Source organism: Salvelinus fontinalis, chromosome 5, assembly GCF_029448725.1.
Source record: "Salvelinus fontinalis isolate EN_2023a chromosome 5, ASM2944872v1, whole genome shotgun sequence".
Taxonomy (NCBI): Eukaryota; Metazoa; Chordata; class Actinopteri; order Salmoniformes; family Salmonidae; genus Salvelinus; species Salvelinus fontinalis.
In genome coordinates, this window is record NC_074669.1 from 6,919,282 (window position 1) to 6,938,860 (window position 19,579).

The 19,579-nt window shown below is 41.1% G+C and overlaps 1 protein-coding gene across 7 annotated transcripts in view; it reads right to left on the minus strand.

Annotated features, from left to right (window-relative positions):
- LOC129854993 (pleckstrin homology domain-containing family A member 7-like) overlaps positions 1–19,579 on the minus strand; it is a 166,773-nt gene that overhangs the window by 103,744 nt on the left and 43,450 nt on the right. The window contains exon 1 of one of the 7 annotated variants that reach the window (XM_055922220.1): positions 10,940–12,063. The exons of the other annotated variants lie outside the window; for them this stretch is intronic. Within the exon in view, the coding sequence (XP_055778195.1) occupies positions 10,940–11,007 (68 nt within the window). The 5' untranslated portion in view covers positions 11,008–12,063. Of the gene's footprint in view, positions 1–10,939; positions 12,064–19,579 lie in introns of those variants that run through there. 7 annotated transcript variants of the gene reach the window in all.

A 19,579-nucleotide genomic window follows, 5' to 3' on the forward strand; every position in this document is an offset into this window, starting at 1 on the left:
CTATATAGGGCACTACTTGACAAAGCTAGGTGGTTGGATGGTGCTGTACTATTCATCCCAGCAATCTCAAGAGGTGAAATGACCTGGTAGTCTGAGCTCTGACAATAATACAGTTCTACAAACACTATATTCACTACACTTAAAGATACAGGGGCTACTGGGCAGGTTTTAGGGTTAATCCCACAAATAAAGATTGAATTAAAATACATAAATTGTCTCACTACATTTCTCTCAGAGCCAGACGGAATCTGGAGGACAAAAACTCCTTAAACTTCCAGACATTATTTGAGATTATTAATGCCTGTGGCATTAATTAAAATATAATTAAATACTGTTATTAGCTAGTTGTATTAAATATGGAACCAACAGCTGCGATTGTAAGGTATTAAAAGAAAAGTCCCTGCTATTACATAAATATAACGGTGGTGATATGAAGATCTGACAAAAGAGGTGTGTGTTTCAAGTTCCAAGTTCCAATGTCACGTGCACAAGTACAGTGAAATGCCTTTCTTGCAAACTCAAATCCCAACAATGCATTAATCAATAACAATGTAATACTAAAAATAACAAGGTAGAACAAAAACATAATAATTAAAAATAAGAGGCACACGAGTAGTAAGTAAGCATACTATATACAGGGTCAGTTAATACCATATTTACAATGTGCAGGGATACTGGAGTGATAGAGGTAGATACAGCGGCTTGCAAAAGTATTCACCCCCCTTGGCATTTTTCCTATTTTGTTGCTTTATAACCTGGAATTAAAATAGATTTTTAGGGGGGGTTGTATCATTTGCTTTACACAACATGCCTACCACTTTGAAGATGCAAAATATGTTTTATTGTGAAACAAACAAGAAATAAGACAAAAAAACAGAACATTTGAGTTTATTTTATTTCACCTTCGTTTAACCAGGTAGGTCAGTTGAGACAAGTTGAGAACAACTGCGATCTGGCCAAGATAAAGCATTGAGTGTGCATAACTATTCACACCCCCAAAGTCAAACCTTTGTAGGGCCACCTTTGCAGCAATTACAGCTGCAAGTCTCTTGGGGTATGTCTCTATAAGCTTTGCACATCTAGCCACTGGGATTTTTGCCCATTCTTCAAGGCAAAACTGCTCCAGCTCCTTCAAGTTGGATAGGTTCCGCTGGTGTATAGCAATCTTTAAGTCATACCACAGATTCTCAATTGGATTGAGGTATGGGCTTTGACTAGGCCATTCCAAGACATTTAAATGTTTCCCCTTAAACCACTCGAGTTTTGCTTTAGCAGCATGCTTAGGGCCATTGTCCTGCTGGAAGGTGAACCTCCGTCGCAGTCTCAAATCTCTGGAAGACTGAAACAGGTTTCCCTCAAGAATTTCTCTGTATTTAGTGCCATCCATCATTCCTTTTATTCTGAAAAGTTTCCCAGTCCCTGCCAATGGAAAAACATCCTCACAGCATGATGCTGCCACCCATGCTTCACTGTGGGGATGTTGTTCTCAGGGTGATGAGGTGTAGGATTTGCGCCAGACATAGCGTTTTCCTTGATGGCCAAAAAGCTACATTTTAATCTCATCTGACCAGAGTACCTTCTTCCATAAGTTTGGGGAATCTCCCACATGCCTTTTGGCAAACTGTCTTAGGTCAGTTAGGATCACCACTTTATTTTAAGAATGTGAAATGTCAGAATAATGGTAGAGAGAATGATTTATTTCAGCTTTTATTTCTTTCATCACATTCCCAGTGGGTCATAAGTTTACATACACTCAATTAGTATTTGGTAGCATTGCCTTTAAATTGCTTAACTTGGGTCAAAACGTTTCAGGTAGCCTTCCACAAGCTTCCCACAATAAGTTGGGTGAATTTTGGCCCATTCCTCTTGACAGAGCTGGTGTGACTGCGTCAGGTCAGTAGGCCTCCTTGCTCGCACACGCTTTTTCAGTTATTTTTCAGTACAAATTTTCTATAGGATTGAGGTCAGGGCTTTGTGATGGCCACTCCAATACCTTGACTTTGTTGTCCTTAAGCCATTTTGCCACAACTTTGGAAGTATGCTTGGGATCATTGTCCATTTGGATGACCCATTTGCGACCAAGCTTTAACTTCCTGACTGATGTCTTGAGATGTTGCTTCAATATATCCACAACATTTTCCATCCTCCTGATGCCATCTATTTTGTGAAGTGCACCAGTCGCTCCTGCAGCAAAGCACCCCCAGAACATGATGCCGCCACCCCCGTGCTTCACGGTTGGGATGGTGTTCTTCGGCTTGCAAGCCTCCCCCTTTTTCCTCCAAATATAACAATGGTCATTATGGCCAAACAGTTCCATTTTTGTTTCATCAGACCAGGACATTTCTCCAAAAATATGATCTTTGTCGCCATGTGCAGTTGCAAACCGTAGTCTGGCTTTTTTTAGGGCGGTTTTGGAGCAGTGGCTTCTCCCATGCTGAGCGGCCTTTCAGGTTATGTCGATATAGGACTCGTTTTACTGTGGATATAGATACTTTTGTACCTGTTTCCTCCAGCATCTTCACAGGGTCCTTTGCTGTTGTTCTGGGATTGATTTGCACTTTTCGCACCAAAGTACGTTCATCTCTAGGAGACAGAACGTGTCTCCTTCCTGAGCGGTATGACGGCTGCGTGGTCCCATGGTGTTTATACTCGCGTACTATTGTTTGTACAGAGAAACGTGGTACCTTCAGGTGTTTGGAAATTACTCCCAAGGATGAACCAGACTTGTGGAGGTCTACAATTGTTTTCTGAGGTCTTGGCTGATTTCTTTTGATTTTCCCATGATGTCAAGCAAAGAGGCACTGAGTTTGAAGGTAGGCCTTGAAATACATCCACAGGTACACCTCCAATTGACTCAAACAATGTCAATTAGCCTATCAGAAGCTTCTAAAGCCATGGCATAATTTTCTGGAATTTTCCAAGCTGTTTAAAGGCACAGTCAACTTAGTGTATGTAAACTTCTGACCCACTGGAATTTAGATAGAGTGAATTATAAGTGAAATAAATCTGTCTGTAAACAATTGTTGGAATAATTACTAAACAAGTCTTAATGACTCCAACCTAAGTGTATGTAAACTTCCGACTTCAACTGTATAGGAAGTAGTAAGCTGTCTAGGCATCAGGATATATGATAAACGGAGTAGCAGCAGTATATGATTATTGCGTGTGTGTGTGTGTGTGTGTGTGTGTGTGTGTGTGTGTGTGTGTGTGTGTGTGTGTGTGTGTGTGTGTGTGTGTGTGTGTGTGTGTGTGTGTGTGTTTGTGTGTGTGTGTGTATAGAGTCAGTATAAATGTGTGTGCATTTTGTGTGTGTCAGCAATTTAAGTGTGTGTGTGTGTGTGTGTGTGTGTGTGTATAGAGTCAGTATAAATGTGTGTGCATTTTGTGTGTGTCAGCAATTTAAGTGTGTGTGTGAGCGTGTAGAGTCCTGTGAGTGTGCAAAGTCTAAGATCAAATACAAAGGTCAACTCAGATAGTCAGTGTAGCCATTTTCTTAGCTATTCAGTTAGCTAGCCATTTTGTTAGCCATTGTGAGCCTAAGTTGAAAAATGTAGGCACACAAAGAAATTTAGGCGCACAATTAAAAATATTTAAGGTAATAAAGTTATAATCCTTAATTATTCTAGGCACACTGGTGCTTCTAAATTCGAATTCCAGGTCGCACAGTAAAATATTTAGGCACACATGCAAGTAAAATGGTCGCACTGTCGAGACCTGATCCACTGGTACCGTTGCCGTGTGGAAGCAGGGAGAACATTCTATGGCTTGGGTGGCTGGAGTCTAACAATTGTCTGGGCCTTCCTTTCACACCGCATGACAGAGGTCCTGGATGGCAGGGAGCTTGGCCCCAGTGATGTACTAGGCTGTCCGCCCCACCCTGTGTAGCGCCATGCGATCGAGCAGTGATGCAGCCAGTCAAGATGCTCTCAGCTGTAGAACTTTGTGAGGATTTGAGGGCCGATGCCAAGCATTTTCAACCTTCTGAGGGGAGGTTGTGTGTGTGTGTGTGTGTGTGTGTGTGTGTGTGTGTGTGTGTGTGTGTGTGTGTGTGTGTGTGTGTGTGTGTGTGTGTGTGTGTGTGTGTGTGTGTGTGTGTGTGTGTGTGTGTGTGTCTGTCTTTTGATGAAGTTCATTTGAGAGCAGGGCACATCTGCAACAGTGTGATAAATGTAATAATGTCATTACTGCTGAAGGGGGATGGAGCCACAGTGACGACATCTCAGCCTCTTTCACTGATACTTCTATTGGAAGAATAGAATATTTCACTAATACGAGGAGGAGACGTTCTCATTACCTCAAAAAGATTCCAATCTCTCCATCAAACCTGGGAATGGGTTTGTGCAATTATTCAGATCCTCTGTGGAGTGAAACTGTGCTAAAATGAGAAGGCAACAGTGACGCTATGAGAAAGCATTACATGTCATTTAGAGTACTAGCCATTCTGAACCACCAGCCTTAAACCAAAGAGCAAGCCTCTGTAACACTACCCTCAACCAGGATTCATTAACACATCATGGCATCTCCATGGGAATTCCAAATCAAGTGGGTGACAAAGATAAACCGCCATAAGTGTTACAAATATTAACACATTACTATAAACACTTACAAATTGTCCCAGCACACTATTTTAAAGACACCCCAGAGTCAACATGTAAATTGAGCCCTTCCTAAACTAGTTCTTCCAGCCGTTCAATAACTAATTCCACAGCATTGAGACATTGACCAAACTAACCAGCCTGTTCACCTTGGGTGTATTCATTATGCAGATTCAGATTCTGAGAAGTCATGAAGTTGTAGTTCATTTGAATTGTATGCTTTCCGCGCATTGCCACTCCGACCTGGAAAGTCTGCAGTGTTTGGCACAAGCTGCACATCTAAATGATCAATTCTTCAGCGCTCTAAAGTCGAGTGAAAAGTTTTGCAACAGAAACCGTTTACTTCAAATGACGTTGAGTTCTGTTCTGAAATGTCCAGTTGCATCTCTCTTCAAAACAAATAACCGACTGGAAGAGTTGGAAGGAACCCCGGGGACTTATCAACTTTAGAGCCTGGAAGAATGTATCATTTAGATGTGCAGCTGAATTACATCCCTGGTTCTATTCCACCACATACGCAAAACCTCCTAAACTTCAGTTATCCCTGCACATTGGGTTCCTGGCTATCAACCAGAGTGTTGTACTAGCATCATTGTTTCTTCCAAATGTTTTTAACCCTTAGGGGGGGGAAAGCATATTCAGAAAAAAATTGCAAAAAGCTAAACCACTCTGGTAAACTACAATTACATTGAGATTGCCTGGCGACCATGTCAGATCCCATAATGCAGCAGCGACAGTTCCGTCCAAATGCACATCGGCATTAACACGCTTCCCCGAAGAACACCTCTACTGTATTTCCAGGCCATAAACAGCATATCAATAGGAAGAGAGCAGGATGTAGTATAGTAGTAGTAGTATCAGTAGTAGTAACAGTAGTAGTAGTAGTAACAGTAGTAGTAGTAGTAGTAACAGTAGTAGTAGTAGTAGTAGTAGTAGTAACAGTAGGAGTAGTAGTAACAGTAGTAGTAGTAGTAGTATCAGTAGTAGTAACAGTAGTAGTAACAGTAGTAGTAGTAACAGTAGTAGTAGTAGTAACAGTAGTAGTAGTAGTAACAGTAGTAGTAGTAGTAACAGTAGTAGTAGTAGTAGTAGTAGTAGTAGTAGTAGTATCAGTAGTAGTAACAGTAGTAGTAGTAGTAGCAACAGTAGTAGTAGTAACAGTAGTAGTAGTAACAGTAGTAGTAACAGTAGTAGTAGTAGTAACAGTAGTAGTAGTATAAGTAGTAGTAACAGTAGTAGTAGTAACAGTAGTAACAGTAGTAGTAGTAGTAACTGTAGTAGTAGTAACTGTAGTAGTAGTAGTAGTAACTGTAGTAGTAGTAGTAGTAACTGTAGTAGTAGTAGTAGTAGTAACAGTAGTAGTAGTAGTAGTAACAGTAGTAGTAGTCGTAACAGTGGTAGTAGTCGTAACAGTGGTAGTAGTCGTAACAGTGGTAGTAGTCGTAACAGTAGTAGTAGTAGTAGTAGTAACAGTAGTAGTAGTAACAGTAGTAGTAGTAACAGTAGTAGTAGTAGTAGTAACAGTAGTAGTAACAGTAGGAGTAGTAGTAACAGTAGTAGTAGTAGTAGTAGTAGTAGTAGTAGTAGTATCAGTAGTAGTAACAGTAGTAGTAGTAGTAGTAGTAGTAACAGTAGTAGTAGTAACAGTAGTAGTAGTAACAGTAGTAGTAGTCGTAACAGTGGTAGTAGTCGTAACAGTGGTAGTAGTCGTAACAGTAGTAGTAGTAGTAGTAACAGTAGTAGTAGTAACAGTAGTAGTAGTAGTAGTAACAGTAGTAGTAGTAGTAGTAGTAACAGTAGTAGTAACAGTAGTAGTAGTAGTAGTAGTAGTAGTAGTAACAGTAGTAGTAGTAACAGTAGTAGTAGTAGCAACAGTAGTAGTAGTAGTAGTAACAGTAGTAGTAGTAACAGTAGTAGTAGTAACAGTAGTAGTAGTAGTAGTAGTAACAGTAGTAGTAGTAGTAACAGTAGTAGTAGTAACAGTAGTAGTAGTATAAGTAGTAGTAACAGTAGTAGTAGTAGTAACAGTAGTAGTAGTATAAGTAGTAGTAACAGTAGTAGTAGTAACAGTAGTAACAGTAGTAGTAGTAGTAGTAACAGTAGTAGTAGTAGTAGTAACTGTAGTAGTAGTAGTAGTAACTGTAGAAGTAGTAGTAGTAGTAACTGTAGTAGTAGTAGTAGTTGTAACAGTAGTAGTAGTAGTAGTAGTAACAGTAGTAGTAGTAGTAACAGTAGTAGTAGTAACAGTAGTAGTAGTAACAGTAGTAGTAGTCGTAACAGTGGTAGTAGTCGTAACAGTGGTAGTAGTCGTAACAGTGGTAGTAGTAGTAACAGTAGTAGTAGTAGTAGTAACAGTAGTAGTAGTAGTAGTAACAGTAGTAGTAACAGTAGTAGTAGTAACAGTAGTAGTAGTAACAGTAGTAGTAGTAACAGTAGTAGTAGTAGCAACAGTAGTAGTAGTAGTAGTAACAGTGGTAGTAGTAACAGTAGTAGTAGTAGTAGTAGTAACAGTAGTAGTAGTAGTAGCAACAGTAGTAGTAGTAACAGTAGTAGTAGTATAAGTAGTAGTAACAGTAGTAGTAGTATAAGTAGTAGTAACAGTAGTAGTAACAGTAGTAGTAGTAACAGTAGTAACTGTAGTAGTAGTAGTAGTAACTGTAGTAGTAGTAGTAGTAACTGTAGTAGTAGTAGTAGTAACTGTAGTAGTAGTAGTAGTAGTAACAGTAGTAGTAGTAGTAGTAGTAACAGTAGTAGTAGTAGTAACAGTAGTAGTAGTAGTAACAGTAGTAGTAGTAGTAGTAGTAACAGTAGTAGTAGTAGTAGTAGTAGTAACAGTAGTAGTAGTAGTAGCAACAGTAGTAGTAGTAACAGTAGTAGTAGTAGCAACAGTAGTAGTAGTAGTAGTAACAGTAGTAGTAGTAACAGTAGTAACAGTAGTAGTAGTAACAGTAGTAGTAGTAGTAACAGTAGTAGTAGTAACAGTAGTAGTAGTAACAGTAGTAGTAGTAGTAGTAACAGTAGTAGTAGTAGTAACAGTAGTAGTAGTAGTAGTAGTAACTGTAGTAGTAGTAGTAGTAACTGTAGTAGTAGTAGTAGTAACTGTAGTAGTAGTAGTAGTAACAGTAGTAGTAGTAGTAGTAACAGTAGTAGTAGTAGTAGTAACAGTAGTAGTAGTAGTAGTAACAGTAGTAGTAGTAGTAGTAGTAGTAACAGTAGTAGTAGTAACAGTAGTAGTAGTAACAGTAGTAGTAGTAACAGTAGTAGTCGTAACAGTAGTAGTAGTCGTAACAGTAGTAGTAGTCGTAACAGTAGTAGTAGTCGTAACAGTAGTAGTAGTCGTAACAGTAGTAGTAGTCGTAACAGTAGTAGTAGTAGTAGTAGTAGTAGTAGTAACAGTAGTAGTAGTAGTAGTAGTAGTAACAGTAGTAGTAGTAGTACAGTAGTAGTACATTAGTAGTACATTAGTAGTAACAGTAGTAGAAGTAACAGTAGTAGTAGTAGTAGTAACAGTAGTAGTAGTAGTAGTAACAGTAGTAGTAGTAGTAGTAGTAACTGTAGTAGTAGTAGTAGTAACAGTAGTAGTAGTAGTAGTAACAGTAGTAGTAGTAGTAGTAACAGTAGTAGTAGTAGTAACAGTAGTAGTAGTAGTAGTAGTAGTAGTAGTAGTAACAGTAGTAGTAGTAGTAACAGTAGTAGTAGTAGTATAAGTAGTAGTGGTAACAGTAGTAGTAGTAGTAACAGTAGTAGTAGTAGTAGTAACAGTAGTAGTAGTAGTAGTAGTAGTAGTAGTAACAGTAGTAGTAGTAGTAGTAGTAACAGTAGTAGTAGTAGTAGTAGTAACAGTAGTAGTAGTAGTAGTAACAGTTGTAGTAGTAGTAGTAACAGTAGTAGTAATAGTAGTAACAGTAGTAGTAGTAGTAGTAGTAGTAACAGTAGTAGTAGTAGTAGTAGTAACAGTAACAGTAGTAGTAACAGTAGTAGTAGTAGTAGTAGTAGTAGTAGTAGTAACAGCAGTAGTAGTAACAGTAGTAGTAGTAGTAACAGTAGTAACAGTAGTAGTAACAGTAGTAGTAGTAGTAGTAGTAGTATCAGTAGTAGTAGTAGTAGTAGTAGTAGTAGTAGTAGTAGTAGTAGTAGTGGTAGTAGTAGTAGTAGTAGTGGTAGTAGTAGTAGTAGTAACAGTAGTAGTAGTAACAGTAGTAGTAGTAGTAGTAGTAGTAGTAACAGTAACAGTAGTAGTAACAGTAGTAGTAGTAGTAGTAGTAGTAGTAGTAGTAGTAGTAGTAGTAACAGCAGTAGTAGTAACAGTAGTAGTAGTAGTAACAGTAGTAACAGTAGTAGTAACAGTAGTAGTAGTAGTAGTAGTAGTATCAGTAGTAGTAGTAGTAGTAGTAGTAGTAGTAGTGGTAGTATTAGTAGTAGTAGTAGTGGTAGTAGTAGTAGTAGTAACAGTAGTAGTAGTAACAGTAGTAGTAGTAGTAACAGTAGTAGTAGTAGTAGTAACAGTAGTAGTAGTAACAGTAGTAGTAGTAACAGTAGTAGTAGTAACAGTAGTAGTAGTAACAGTAGTAGTAGTAACAGCAGTAGTAGTAACAGCAGTAGTAGTAACAGCAGTAGTAGTAACAGCAGTAGTAGTAACAGTAGTAGTAGTAACAGTAGTAGTAGTAACAGTAGTAGTAACAGCAGTAGTAACAGCAGTAGTAGTAACAGTAGTAGTAGTAACACTAGTAGTAGTAACAGTAGTAGTAGTAACAGTAGTAGTAGTAGTAGTAGTAGTAGTAGTAGTAGTACAGTGCCTTCAGAAAGTATTCACACCCCTTGACTTTATCCCCAAAAAATTGCATTACAGGCTGAATTGAAAAATGATTACATTTAGATGTGTCACTGGCCTACACACAATACCACATAAGGTACATTTTTACAAACGAATTAAAAATGAAAAGCTGAAATGTCTTGAGTCAATAAGTATTCAACCCCTTTGTTATGGCGAGCCTAAATAAGTTCAGGAGTAAACATTTGCTTAACATGTAACATAATAAGTTGCATGGACTCACTGTGTACAATAATAGTTTAACATGATTTTTGAATGACTAACTTATCTCTGTACCCCACACATACAACTATCTGTAATGTCCCTCAGTCGAGCTGTGAATTTCAAACACAGATTCAACCACAAAGACCAGGGAGGTTTTCCAATGCCTCGCAAAGAAGGGCACCTATTGGTAGATGGGTAAAAAAAGCAGACGTATAAAATGTCTTTGAGCATGGTGAAGTTATTAATTACACTTTGAATGGTGTATCAATACACCCAGTCACTACAAACATAGAGGCGTCCTTCCTAACTCAGTTGCTGGAGAAGAAGGAAACCGCTCAGGGATTTCATCACGAGGCCAAGGGTGACTTTAAACAGTTACAGAGTTTAATGGCTGTGATAGGATGGATCAACAACATTGTAGTTACTCCACAATGCTAACCTAAATGACAGAGGGAAAAGAAGGAAGCCTGTGCAGAATAAAAATATTCCAAAACATGCATCCTGTTTGCAATAACGCACTAAAGCAAAACTGCAAAGAAAGTGGCAAAGAACTTTTTGTCCTGAATAGAAAGTGTTATGTTTGGGGCAAATCCAACACAATACATCACTGAGTACCACTCGTCATATTTTCAAGCATGGTGGTGGCTGCATCATGTTATGGGTATGTTCGTCATCGGCAAGGACTAAGGAGTTTTGTGGGATGAAAATAAACTGAATAAAGCTAAGCACAGGCTAAATCCTAGAGGGAAACCTTGTTCAGTCTGCTTTTCAACAGACACTGGGAGACAAATTCACCATTCAGCAGGACAATAACCTAAAACACAAGGCTAAATACATTGCCTACCAGGACGATATTGAATGTTCTTGAGTGGACTAGTTACAGTTTTGACTTAAATCGTCTTGAAAATCTATGGCAAGACTTGAAAATGGCTATCTAGCAATGATCAACAAACAACTTGACAGAGCTTGAATAATTTTTAAGAATAATGTGCAAATATTGTACAATCCAGGTGTGAAAAGCTCTCGGAGACTTACAGCTGTAATCGCTGCCAAAGGTAATTCTAACATATATTGACTCAGGGGGTTGAATACTTATCTAATCAAGATATATTTGTGTTTTATTGTTCATACATTTTTAAGAAATGTTAGAATTTTTCTTCCACTTTGACAGAGTATTTAGTGTAGATCATTGACAATTTCTAAAAGATTAAATCCATTTTAAATCGCACCTTGTAAGAACAAAATGTGGAAAAAGTCAAGGGGTGTGAATACTTTTTGAAGGCACTGTATATTAAACAGTAGTACACACCTGCAGGAGGGCGCATGGTAGAATGGATGTCCGGGGAAGTGATGGCAGTATCCTGACTGGGTCCACATGATGCGTCTGGTAATCCACTCAGTTTCTAAGCTTACTGGCTGTTGCTTCAGTTTCTATAGCTGCAGCAGTCCTACAGTCAGACTAATTGCGGTGGCTTTACCTTAAAACTGTGCTTCTGCTTTCATTCTCTTTATTAACTTTCCCATGGGGGAGAGAGTGAGAGAGAAAAAGAAAGAGAAAGAGATCGAAAAAGAGAGAGACAGACACAAGGGGAGCGACAGAGACGGAGTACATAAACTGGAGCGACAGGAAAGCACTGGTGTGGTTAACACAATTGTGCTGTCATCCAGACACGCCAAAATCCAAGCCCCTTCCTCAGACCCACAACACTTTTTAGCAGGGAAGGACAGGGGTGTGTTTGACCCCACCTGACATCACTGGGGTGACGCCTTTATATCCAAGCATCTAACCCAAATATTCTGTATAGTCCGAGTCTCTAATTAACATCCCCATGCAGTGTCTCCAACTGGTCTCCCCAACAAGCTGATTATGTCTGAGGTCTTCAGCTTGTATCTCCAAATCTCTTCAGCTTCAGTATCTCAGCGCAAGCAATATCCCCACGGTCTTTGAAAGGAATTGCCAAAGTCCCCCAGTCTCTAGCCTGTCTCTCTACAGCGGATCACCAAAGTCCCCCAGTCTCTAGCCTGTCTCTCTACAGCGGATCACCAAAGACCCCCAGTCTCTAGCCTGTCTCTCTACAGCGGATCACCAAAGACCCCCAGTCTCTCCACAGCGGATCTCCAGCTGTATCGCTTCCGTCTTCAATGCGTTTCTCCTCAGGCTGTGGTGGGTACCGGTAGTCCACTCTCTCTCTATCCTGTATCTCCACTGTCCCTTATGTGTAGGTCCGAAGGGTTTTGTCAAATCTCTCTGGCGCTGTCTCTAATACATCTCTGAGGTAGTCACTACCCCCTAGCACCAGCACTCCATGGGCTCCCAAGCCTCATGACACAACAGCGCTGCGCGGCATTGAACGACTGAGCACACACACAGACCAGGAGAGGCGAGAGAGAGAGAGAGAGAGAACAAAAGGGAGAAATAGAGAGAGGAGGGAGAGAGCGGTAGACAGAGCGAAGCTGCTCTCCTTTCCCGCCTCATGCTCATTGGCAGGAGAGAGAGACAGAGAGAATGAATGAGAAAAACAGTGAGAGAGCGCAAAACAAGGAGGGGGACCGATAGTATCAGTCTGTATCTATCCCCAACAGAAACACAACACTACTCTACCTTGTCTTGGCAGCAGTGTTGGTGGTATGTCAGTAGCCTTCAGCAAATGAAGTCTGCAGGTGAGAGGTCACCTCAGTGTGCCTAAACAAAGATCTGCTGTCCCCAGGGAGAGAGACAGAGAGAGCAGTCTACTCTGGTGTCCTACTGAACAGAGATATTTTACTGCAAGAGGCAAGAGACTCTACTTTACCTGAGGTGTTCCTTTACCTTAAGTGTTAATACTGCAATGACAACTACACTTCACCTAGGGCCACCACAGCCCAAATCTGCTAACTGTCACAGTAAAAGTCAAAGTCCCAACTTCTAACATGTAAAATGTAGATTTGTTTTCACTTAGAGGACTTATATATTTTGTGGTAAAAGTGGAATACATAATTTTAATTAAACAATAATAGCCCAACTATGGAGACATTGCAAGTCATTCTGCTAGTCCAGTTGTGACATTTTTAGCACCATCGTTCATTAAGTCAAATGCTTTAGATGAGTAATGAACTTCAACTGGGTGGAACAGTGGACCTCTGACTCCACGTTCTAATGACTGTTGTTTTGTCTGTACAAAATGGCAGGGAAGGGACCTGCTCAGGAGGATGCAGCGTTACAGAACAGATCAGATAGAAATGTATTGTGTGTCAGATATAATAGGGACTTGTGTCAGCTCTAGTCATTCTATTTCTATCGGCAACGTTCAGTGCCAAGAGCAAGAAAGGACATGAGCAAGAGGAAGTTATGCCCAGTAAAAGGACTTCCCATGATCTAACAGGGTAGTTATGGTGAACGTCCACTGGGGGTAGTAGGACCTCAAACTGAACAGAAACATGAATCCAAGGGTGTATTCATTAGTAGGAAAAATGAATGAAAGGGGGAATGACTAACCTTACTGTAACTTGTCCAATAAGAATTGTTATTTTTCCATTGCAAAAAGTTTTACTTGGGGTTTCCTACAGGGTGCACTAATGAATACACGCCAGGGGTCTCGTTGGGTTAACTTAGCACTACTACATAGTTCCTTGAATGACCCAACATCCATCTTTGTCTAAGTCAGTGTTTCCAAAACCCGGTCCTTGTGTCATACATGACAGTGTAGGTCAAACACAATATGGCAGACAGACAGATTGATATATACAGGTTATTTGTGTAGAGCGGAGAGCAGCACTCTCCCACGGCGGCAGTGTGATCCCTGGTGTAATTGTGTGGTTACGTCATGCTCCGGAGCTGTCGAGACTAGGGGGAGACAGGGAGAGCGGGAGGGAAGAGAGGAGACAGGTGGGAGGTGGGTTTTGCGGTCTCCTGCTGTTTGTTTTTAGGAAACTAAATTCCAGCCCAATTTCATTAGGGAGAGGAAACAGTGCCAACTCACTCCCTCCACTTTTCCTCTCTACCCCCCCCCCCACCCTCGCTCTCTCTTCCCCTCGCTCTTTCCCTCTCTCCGTGTTAGAAGCAGATGGACAGTCTTCACCTGTGCTCTTTCTCTGCCCACGCACAGAAAAAAGAGGAAAAAAAATACATGCAGGCACATGCACGATTTCTCTCACACACAAAAATAAATGTCCACAGGCGCACACACACACACCCACCCACACACACTGGGGGCTGGATTGAATCATCATGTCAGTGGGTGTGATGGGCCAGTGTGACTAGGCCTCTGACTCTGCTTATCAGTCTCCCACAGCTGCCCTTCTCCCCTCCCCTCCTCTCCCACCCACCCTACCCGTCTCCCCTCACTTTATCCCCTCCCCTATTCTCCTCTACACTACACTAATCTCTCCTCCCCTACCCTTCTCCCCTCACTTTATCCTCTCCCCTACCCTATTCTCCCCTACACTACCCGATTCTCCCCTCCCCTCCACTACCCGATTCTCCCCTCCCCTCCACTACCCGATTCTCCCCTCCACTACCCGATTCTCCCTTCCACTACCCGATTCTCCCCTCCACTACCCGATTCTCCCCTCCACTACCCGATTCTCCCCTCCACTACCCGATTCTCCCCTCCACTACCCGATTCTCCCCTCCACTACCCGATTCTCCCCTCCACTACCCGATTCTCCCCTCCACTACACTACCCGATTCTCCCCTCCCCTCCACTACCCGATTCTCCCCTCCCCTCCACTACCCGATTCTCCCCTCCCCTCCACTACCCGATTCTCCCCTCCCCTCCACTACCCGATTCTCCCCTCCCCTCCACTACTCGATTCTCCCCTCCCCTCCACTACCCGATTCTCCCCTCCCCTCCACTACCCGATTCTCCCCTCCCCTCCACTACCCGATTCTCCTCTCCCCTACACTACCCGATTCTCCTCTCCCCTCCACTACCCGATTCTCCCCTCCACTACCCGATTCTCCCCTCCACTACCCGATTCTCCCCTCCACTACCCGATTCTCCCCTCCACTACCCGATTCTCCCCTCCACTACCCGATTCTCCCCTCCACTACCCGATTCTCCCCTCACTTTATCCCCTCCCCTATTCTCCCCTACACTACCCTATTCTCCCCTCGCCAGGATTTTTGGTGTAGCTGACACCTTTTAGTAACATGACATCCTGTCCAGTCCCATTCCTACTAACAGCGGTGCGATAGTAACTGTTTTTATTTTTATTTTGTGAAACCAAGAAAGAGTCGCCTTCCCTTGCTAGTAGTAGCTAGCTGGCATCCTAGCTAGCTGGTGTTAGCCTGCTACAAATATAGCAAGCTAGCTAGCCTTTTAGCTTCCCACATCTCCATGTGAAATAATCAGATTTATAATTTTTTTTAAATATGCCCTGGCAAATATTATTCTACTTGCCGGTGAAACCTCAAACATTATCCCAGTTTGATATGCTGCTTGTGTATTCATTCCCATATCTGCTAAAAATAGAATATCATGTTTTGGTCATGATGAGGAAAAGCACCTGGCTAGCTATTTGGCTACAGCAGGTTCTACCATTTCACAATAGCCTGTAATAACTAGTCATTACTTCTAAACAAAATACGTTTTTAGGTGGATTCTTGTTTGTTTTCCTGTTTGAACAGTCACTGAGATTATATTTGATTATCAATGCAAAATAGGCTACTTGATGAATAGCCTATATATCAGATCAAGGAACCAAGCGACAACACTGCCTCCGCGGCGGCGGAAGGAATAATACGGAGTGTGTCAATTTTCAGGTAGTAAAAAAATATGGCGATGGCCGCAGCTAATTACAAGGAGCCACCACTTTTGTGAGAAAATGACATTGCAACACTCCAAATGTTGCGTCTATGTAGAGCTTGTAGTAAGCTTCAGGTGCCCTTCCTCCCTCTCCTTCACAATCTCCTGTTCCTTTCTCCATCCCAATCCTTCTCAAACTCTCCTGAGACTAGGACTTCAACAGCACCTTTTGCAGACCCACTTGATCAATTTCACAACTATGTGTTACACAGGATAGAGGGCAAAAAAAGAGCACAGTGACTGGTAAAGGTACAATAAGATGGATGTCATTGAGCAATGAGTACAATATCTTATTTTAGTATGGTAAAAAGTCTTCCATGTGACCTTCAATTAGTTACTTCTAGAGGTCGACCGATTATGATTTTTCAACGCCGATACCGATTATTGGAGGACCAAAATAAGCCGATACCGATTAAATCGGCCGATATTTTTATTTATTTGTAATAATGACAATTACAGCAATACTGAATGAACACTTATTTTAACTTAATATAATACATCAATAAAATCAATTTAGCCTCAAATAAATAATGAAACATGTTCAATTTGGTTTAAATAATGCAAAAACAAAGTGTTGGAGAGGAAGGTTAAAGTGCAATATGTCCCATGTAAGAAAGCTAACATTAAAGTTCCTTGCTCAGAACATGAGAACATATGAAAGCTGGTGGTTCCTTTTAACACGAGTCTTCAATATTCCCAGGTAAGAAGTTTTAGGTTGTAGTTATTATAGGAATTATAGGACTATTTCTCTCTATACGATTCGTATTTCATATACCTTTGACTATTGGATGTTCTTATAGGCACTTTAGTATTGCCAGTGTAACAGTATAGCTTCCATCCCTCTCCTCACCGCTACCTGGGCTCGAACCAGGAACACGTCGATAACAGCCACCCTCGAAGCAGCGTTACCCATGCAGAGCAAGGGGAACAACTACTCCAAGTCTCAGAGCGAGCGACGTTTGAAACGCTATTAGCGCGCACCCCGCTAACTAGCTAGCCATTTCACATCGGTTACACCGGCCTAATCTCGGGAGTTGATAGGCTTGAATTCATAAACAGCAGAGCCGCTGGCAAAACGCACGAAAGTGCTGTTTGAATGAATGCTTACGAGCCTGCTGGTGCCCACCATCGCTCAGTCAGACTGCTCTATCAAATCATAGACTTAATTATAACATAATAACACACAGAAATACAAGCCTTAGGTCATTAATATGGTCGAATCCGGAAACTATCATCATCTCGAAAACAAAACGTTTATTATTCCAGTGAAATACGGAACCGTTCCGTATTTTATCTAACGGGTGGCATCCATCAGTCTAAATATTCCTGTTACATTGCACAACCTTCAATGTTATGTCATAATTACGTAAAATTCTGGCAAATTAGTTCGCAATGAGCCAGGCGGCCCAAACTGTTGCATATATCCTGACTCTGTGTGCAATGAACGCAAGAGAAGTAACACAATTTCACCTGGTTAATATTGCCTGCTAACCTGGATTTCTTTTAGCTAAATATGCAGGTTTAAAAATATATACTTCTGTGTATTGATTTTAAGAAAGGCATTGATGTTTATGGTTAGGTACACGTTGGAGCAACGACAGTCCTTTTTCGCGAATGAGCACTGCATCGATTATATGCCACGCAGGACACGCTAGATAAACTAGTAATATCATCAACTATGTGTAGTTATAACTAGTGATTATGATTGAGTGATTGTTTTTTATAAGATAAGTTTAATGCTAGCTAGCAACTTACCTTGGCTTCTTACTGCATTCACGTAACAGGCGGGCTCCTCGTGAGGCAGGTGGTTAGAGCGTTGGACTAGTTAACCGTAAGGTTGCAAGATTGAATCCCTGAGCTGACAAGGTAAAAATCTGTCGTTCTGCCCATGAACAAGGCAGTTAACCCACCGTTCCTAAGCCGTCATTGAAAATAAAAATGTGTTCTTAACTGACTTGCCTAGTTAAATAAAGGTGTAAAAAAATATATATATTTTTTTTTTAACGGCAAAATCGGCGTCCAAAATTACCGATTTCCGATTGTTATGAAAACTTGAAAATCGGCCCTAATTAAATCGGCCATTCCGATTAATCGGTCGACGTCTAGTTACTTCACTATGTTCATGGCTGAAAGTGTGTGTGTGCGTGCGCGTGTGTGTACACAGTAATGTTGTCACGATGCCAGGATCCGTGATACTACGATACCAGATTTTCCCTGGCAAAAAAGAAAACACAAAGCAGACTAAACTTTGGTCCTAAAACCTACTTCTGTTGAAGATTATGTGCTATAGCTTGAAAAATAAACACGTGGCTCTGGCTGACAACATAAGGCAGTTTTTTTCCAACATTAGGACTGTTTTCCTAAAGACATTTAGGCCGCTTCATGTTTTGTTTCCTTTGCTTCCTTGCTTCCTGGTATCGTGATACTGGTATTGTGACAACACTAGTGCACAGACATACTCTCTTCTCCCCTAGGGTCTACTGATCCAGATACTTCTTCAGACCACACACACACAGCTCTACTATTAATACACCTCAGCTGCATCTTCTCTTTCTGCAGCAGTGCCCTGAGGCCCAGCACCCATCCATCTCACACCATCCATCTCACATGTTCGATGCAACTTGAGTACAGTAGGATGACATAACAAGAAAAAAATCCTCCAAAACTCTCTAGCGGTAAGTTTCTACTAGTAGATTGACATCTAAGATCAGCTCCCCATGCCCCAATCTCAATCTCAACCAGAGTGGGGGAAATGTAAAACTGAGACTTGGCACAAAACTACACCCATAAATTGTCCTTCTCATAATCAGAATGCTTCAAAGTGTCAAGGCACAATGCAATGTTGACATTACAATGTAGGGATTCTCAGCGCACTTGCTCTGGGAGAGTTTGAAATGACAGTTTCCTTCCATTGTCTCTATTGGAAGACTGCTGGGCCAATTGGCTTTGGTTGTGGTTCAGCCAATGAATGATGAAACTGAGATTGCATCATTCAGATTGGTTGACTGAATTCTGACTCAAATCAGTTCTTGACAAGAAAGTTCTCAATTGGCCACTTACCAAAGCAACAGTGTTCAATTAATTCAGTAGTCACAGTGCTACTATTTAAAAACCAAGCCGTTATACAGGTCTGGCTAGCTAACTAGCTAGCAGGCCAATGCTACCTAACTAAATTATAACGCAGTCCTTGGCTAACGATAACCTGTTATTGCTAGCGAGCTAACTAGTTAGCTAGGATTGATAGCTATTCAATCCAGGCCACGGTGTGGAGTCAAATCCAGCGTGTCAGGCAATTGCAAGGAAGTCAAAAGTTCCTACAGCGTATTCTGAACCGAACCAATCAGTCGAGGAGCTGCATTGGGTCAGAAAGGAAACGGACACATGAAAGCTGCCTACTTCCTAGATCTCCATAATTAAGAGAAGACTATTGCTCTCTCTAGCCCTCCAGGTTTTCATTGGATGTGTCCAAAATGGCCATATATTCTTTATATAGTGCACTACCAGAGCCCTATTGGCGCTGGCCATAAATAGTGCACTATGAAGGGAATATGATGCCATTTGGGACTCAGCCAATAAAACCTAGACAATGGAAATATTTGCATTTCACCACCATCGATTCCTCCCTCAACACACTTGTCTGATGGTTATCATTTGAACTTAATGAATGTCATTTATCAGGGAGAGTTTATCATAATGTCGCATGAAGGACAGAAATAAATATAATCCAAAAGCATTCTTCATGTAATATTCTAATAATATTGTAAATGTTTGTGAAACAGCTCAGTTCAAAATATACAGCAAATAGAAATAAATACAAAATATCTGGGGGATTGGAAAAGATCTAGACAACTACATTGATGGAAGCTACAATCTATCTGCAATATTAAAGATGATCTACCTCCGTGAAAAAAAAAAAAAAAAAAAAAAATAACCTGTCTGCATCCCAAATGGCACCCTATCCACTATATAGAGCAATACTTCTGACCCGGGCCCATTATCCACTATATAGAGCAATACTTCTGACCCGGGCCCATTATCCACTATATAGAGCAATACCTCTGACCCGGACCCATTATCCACTATATAGAGCAATACCTCTGACCCGGGCCCATTATCCACTATATAGAGCAATACCTCTGACCCGGACCCATTATCCACTATAT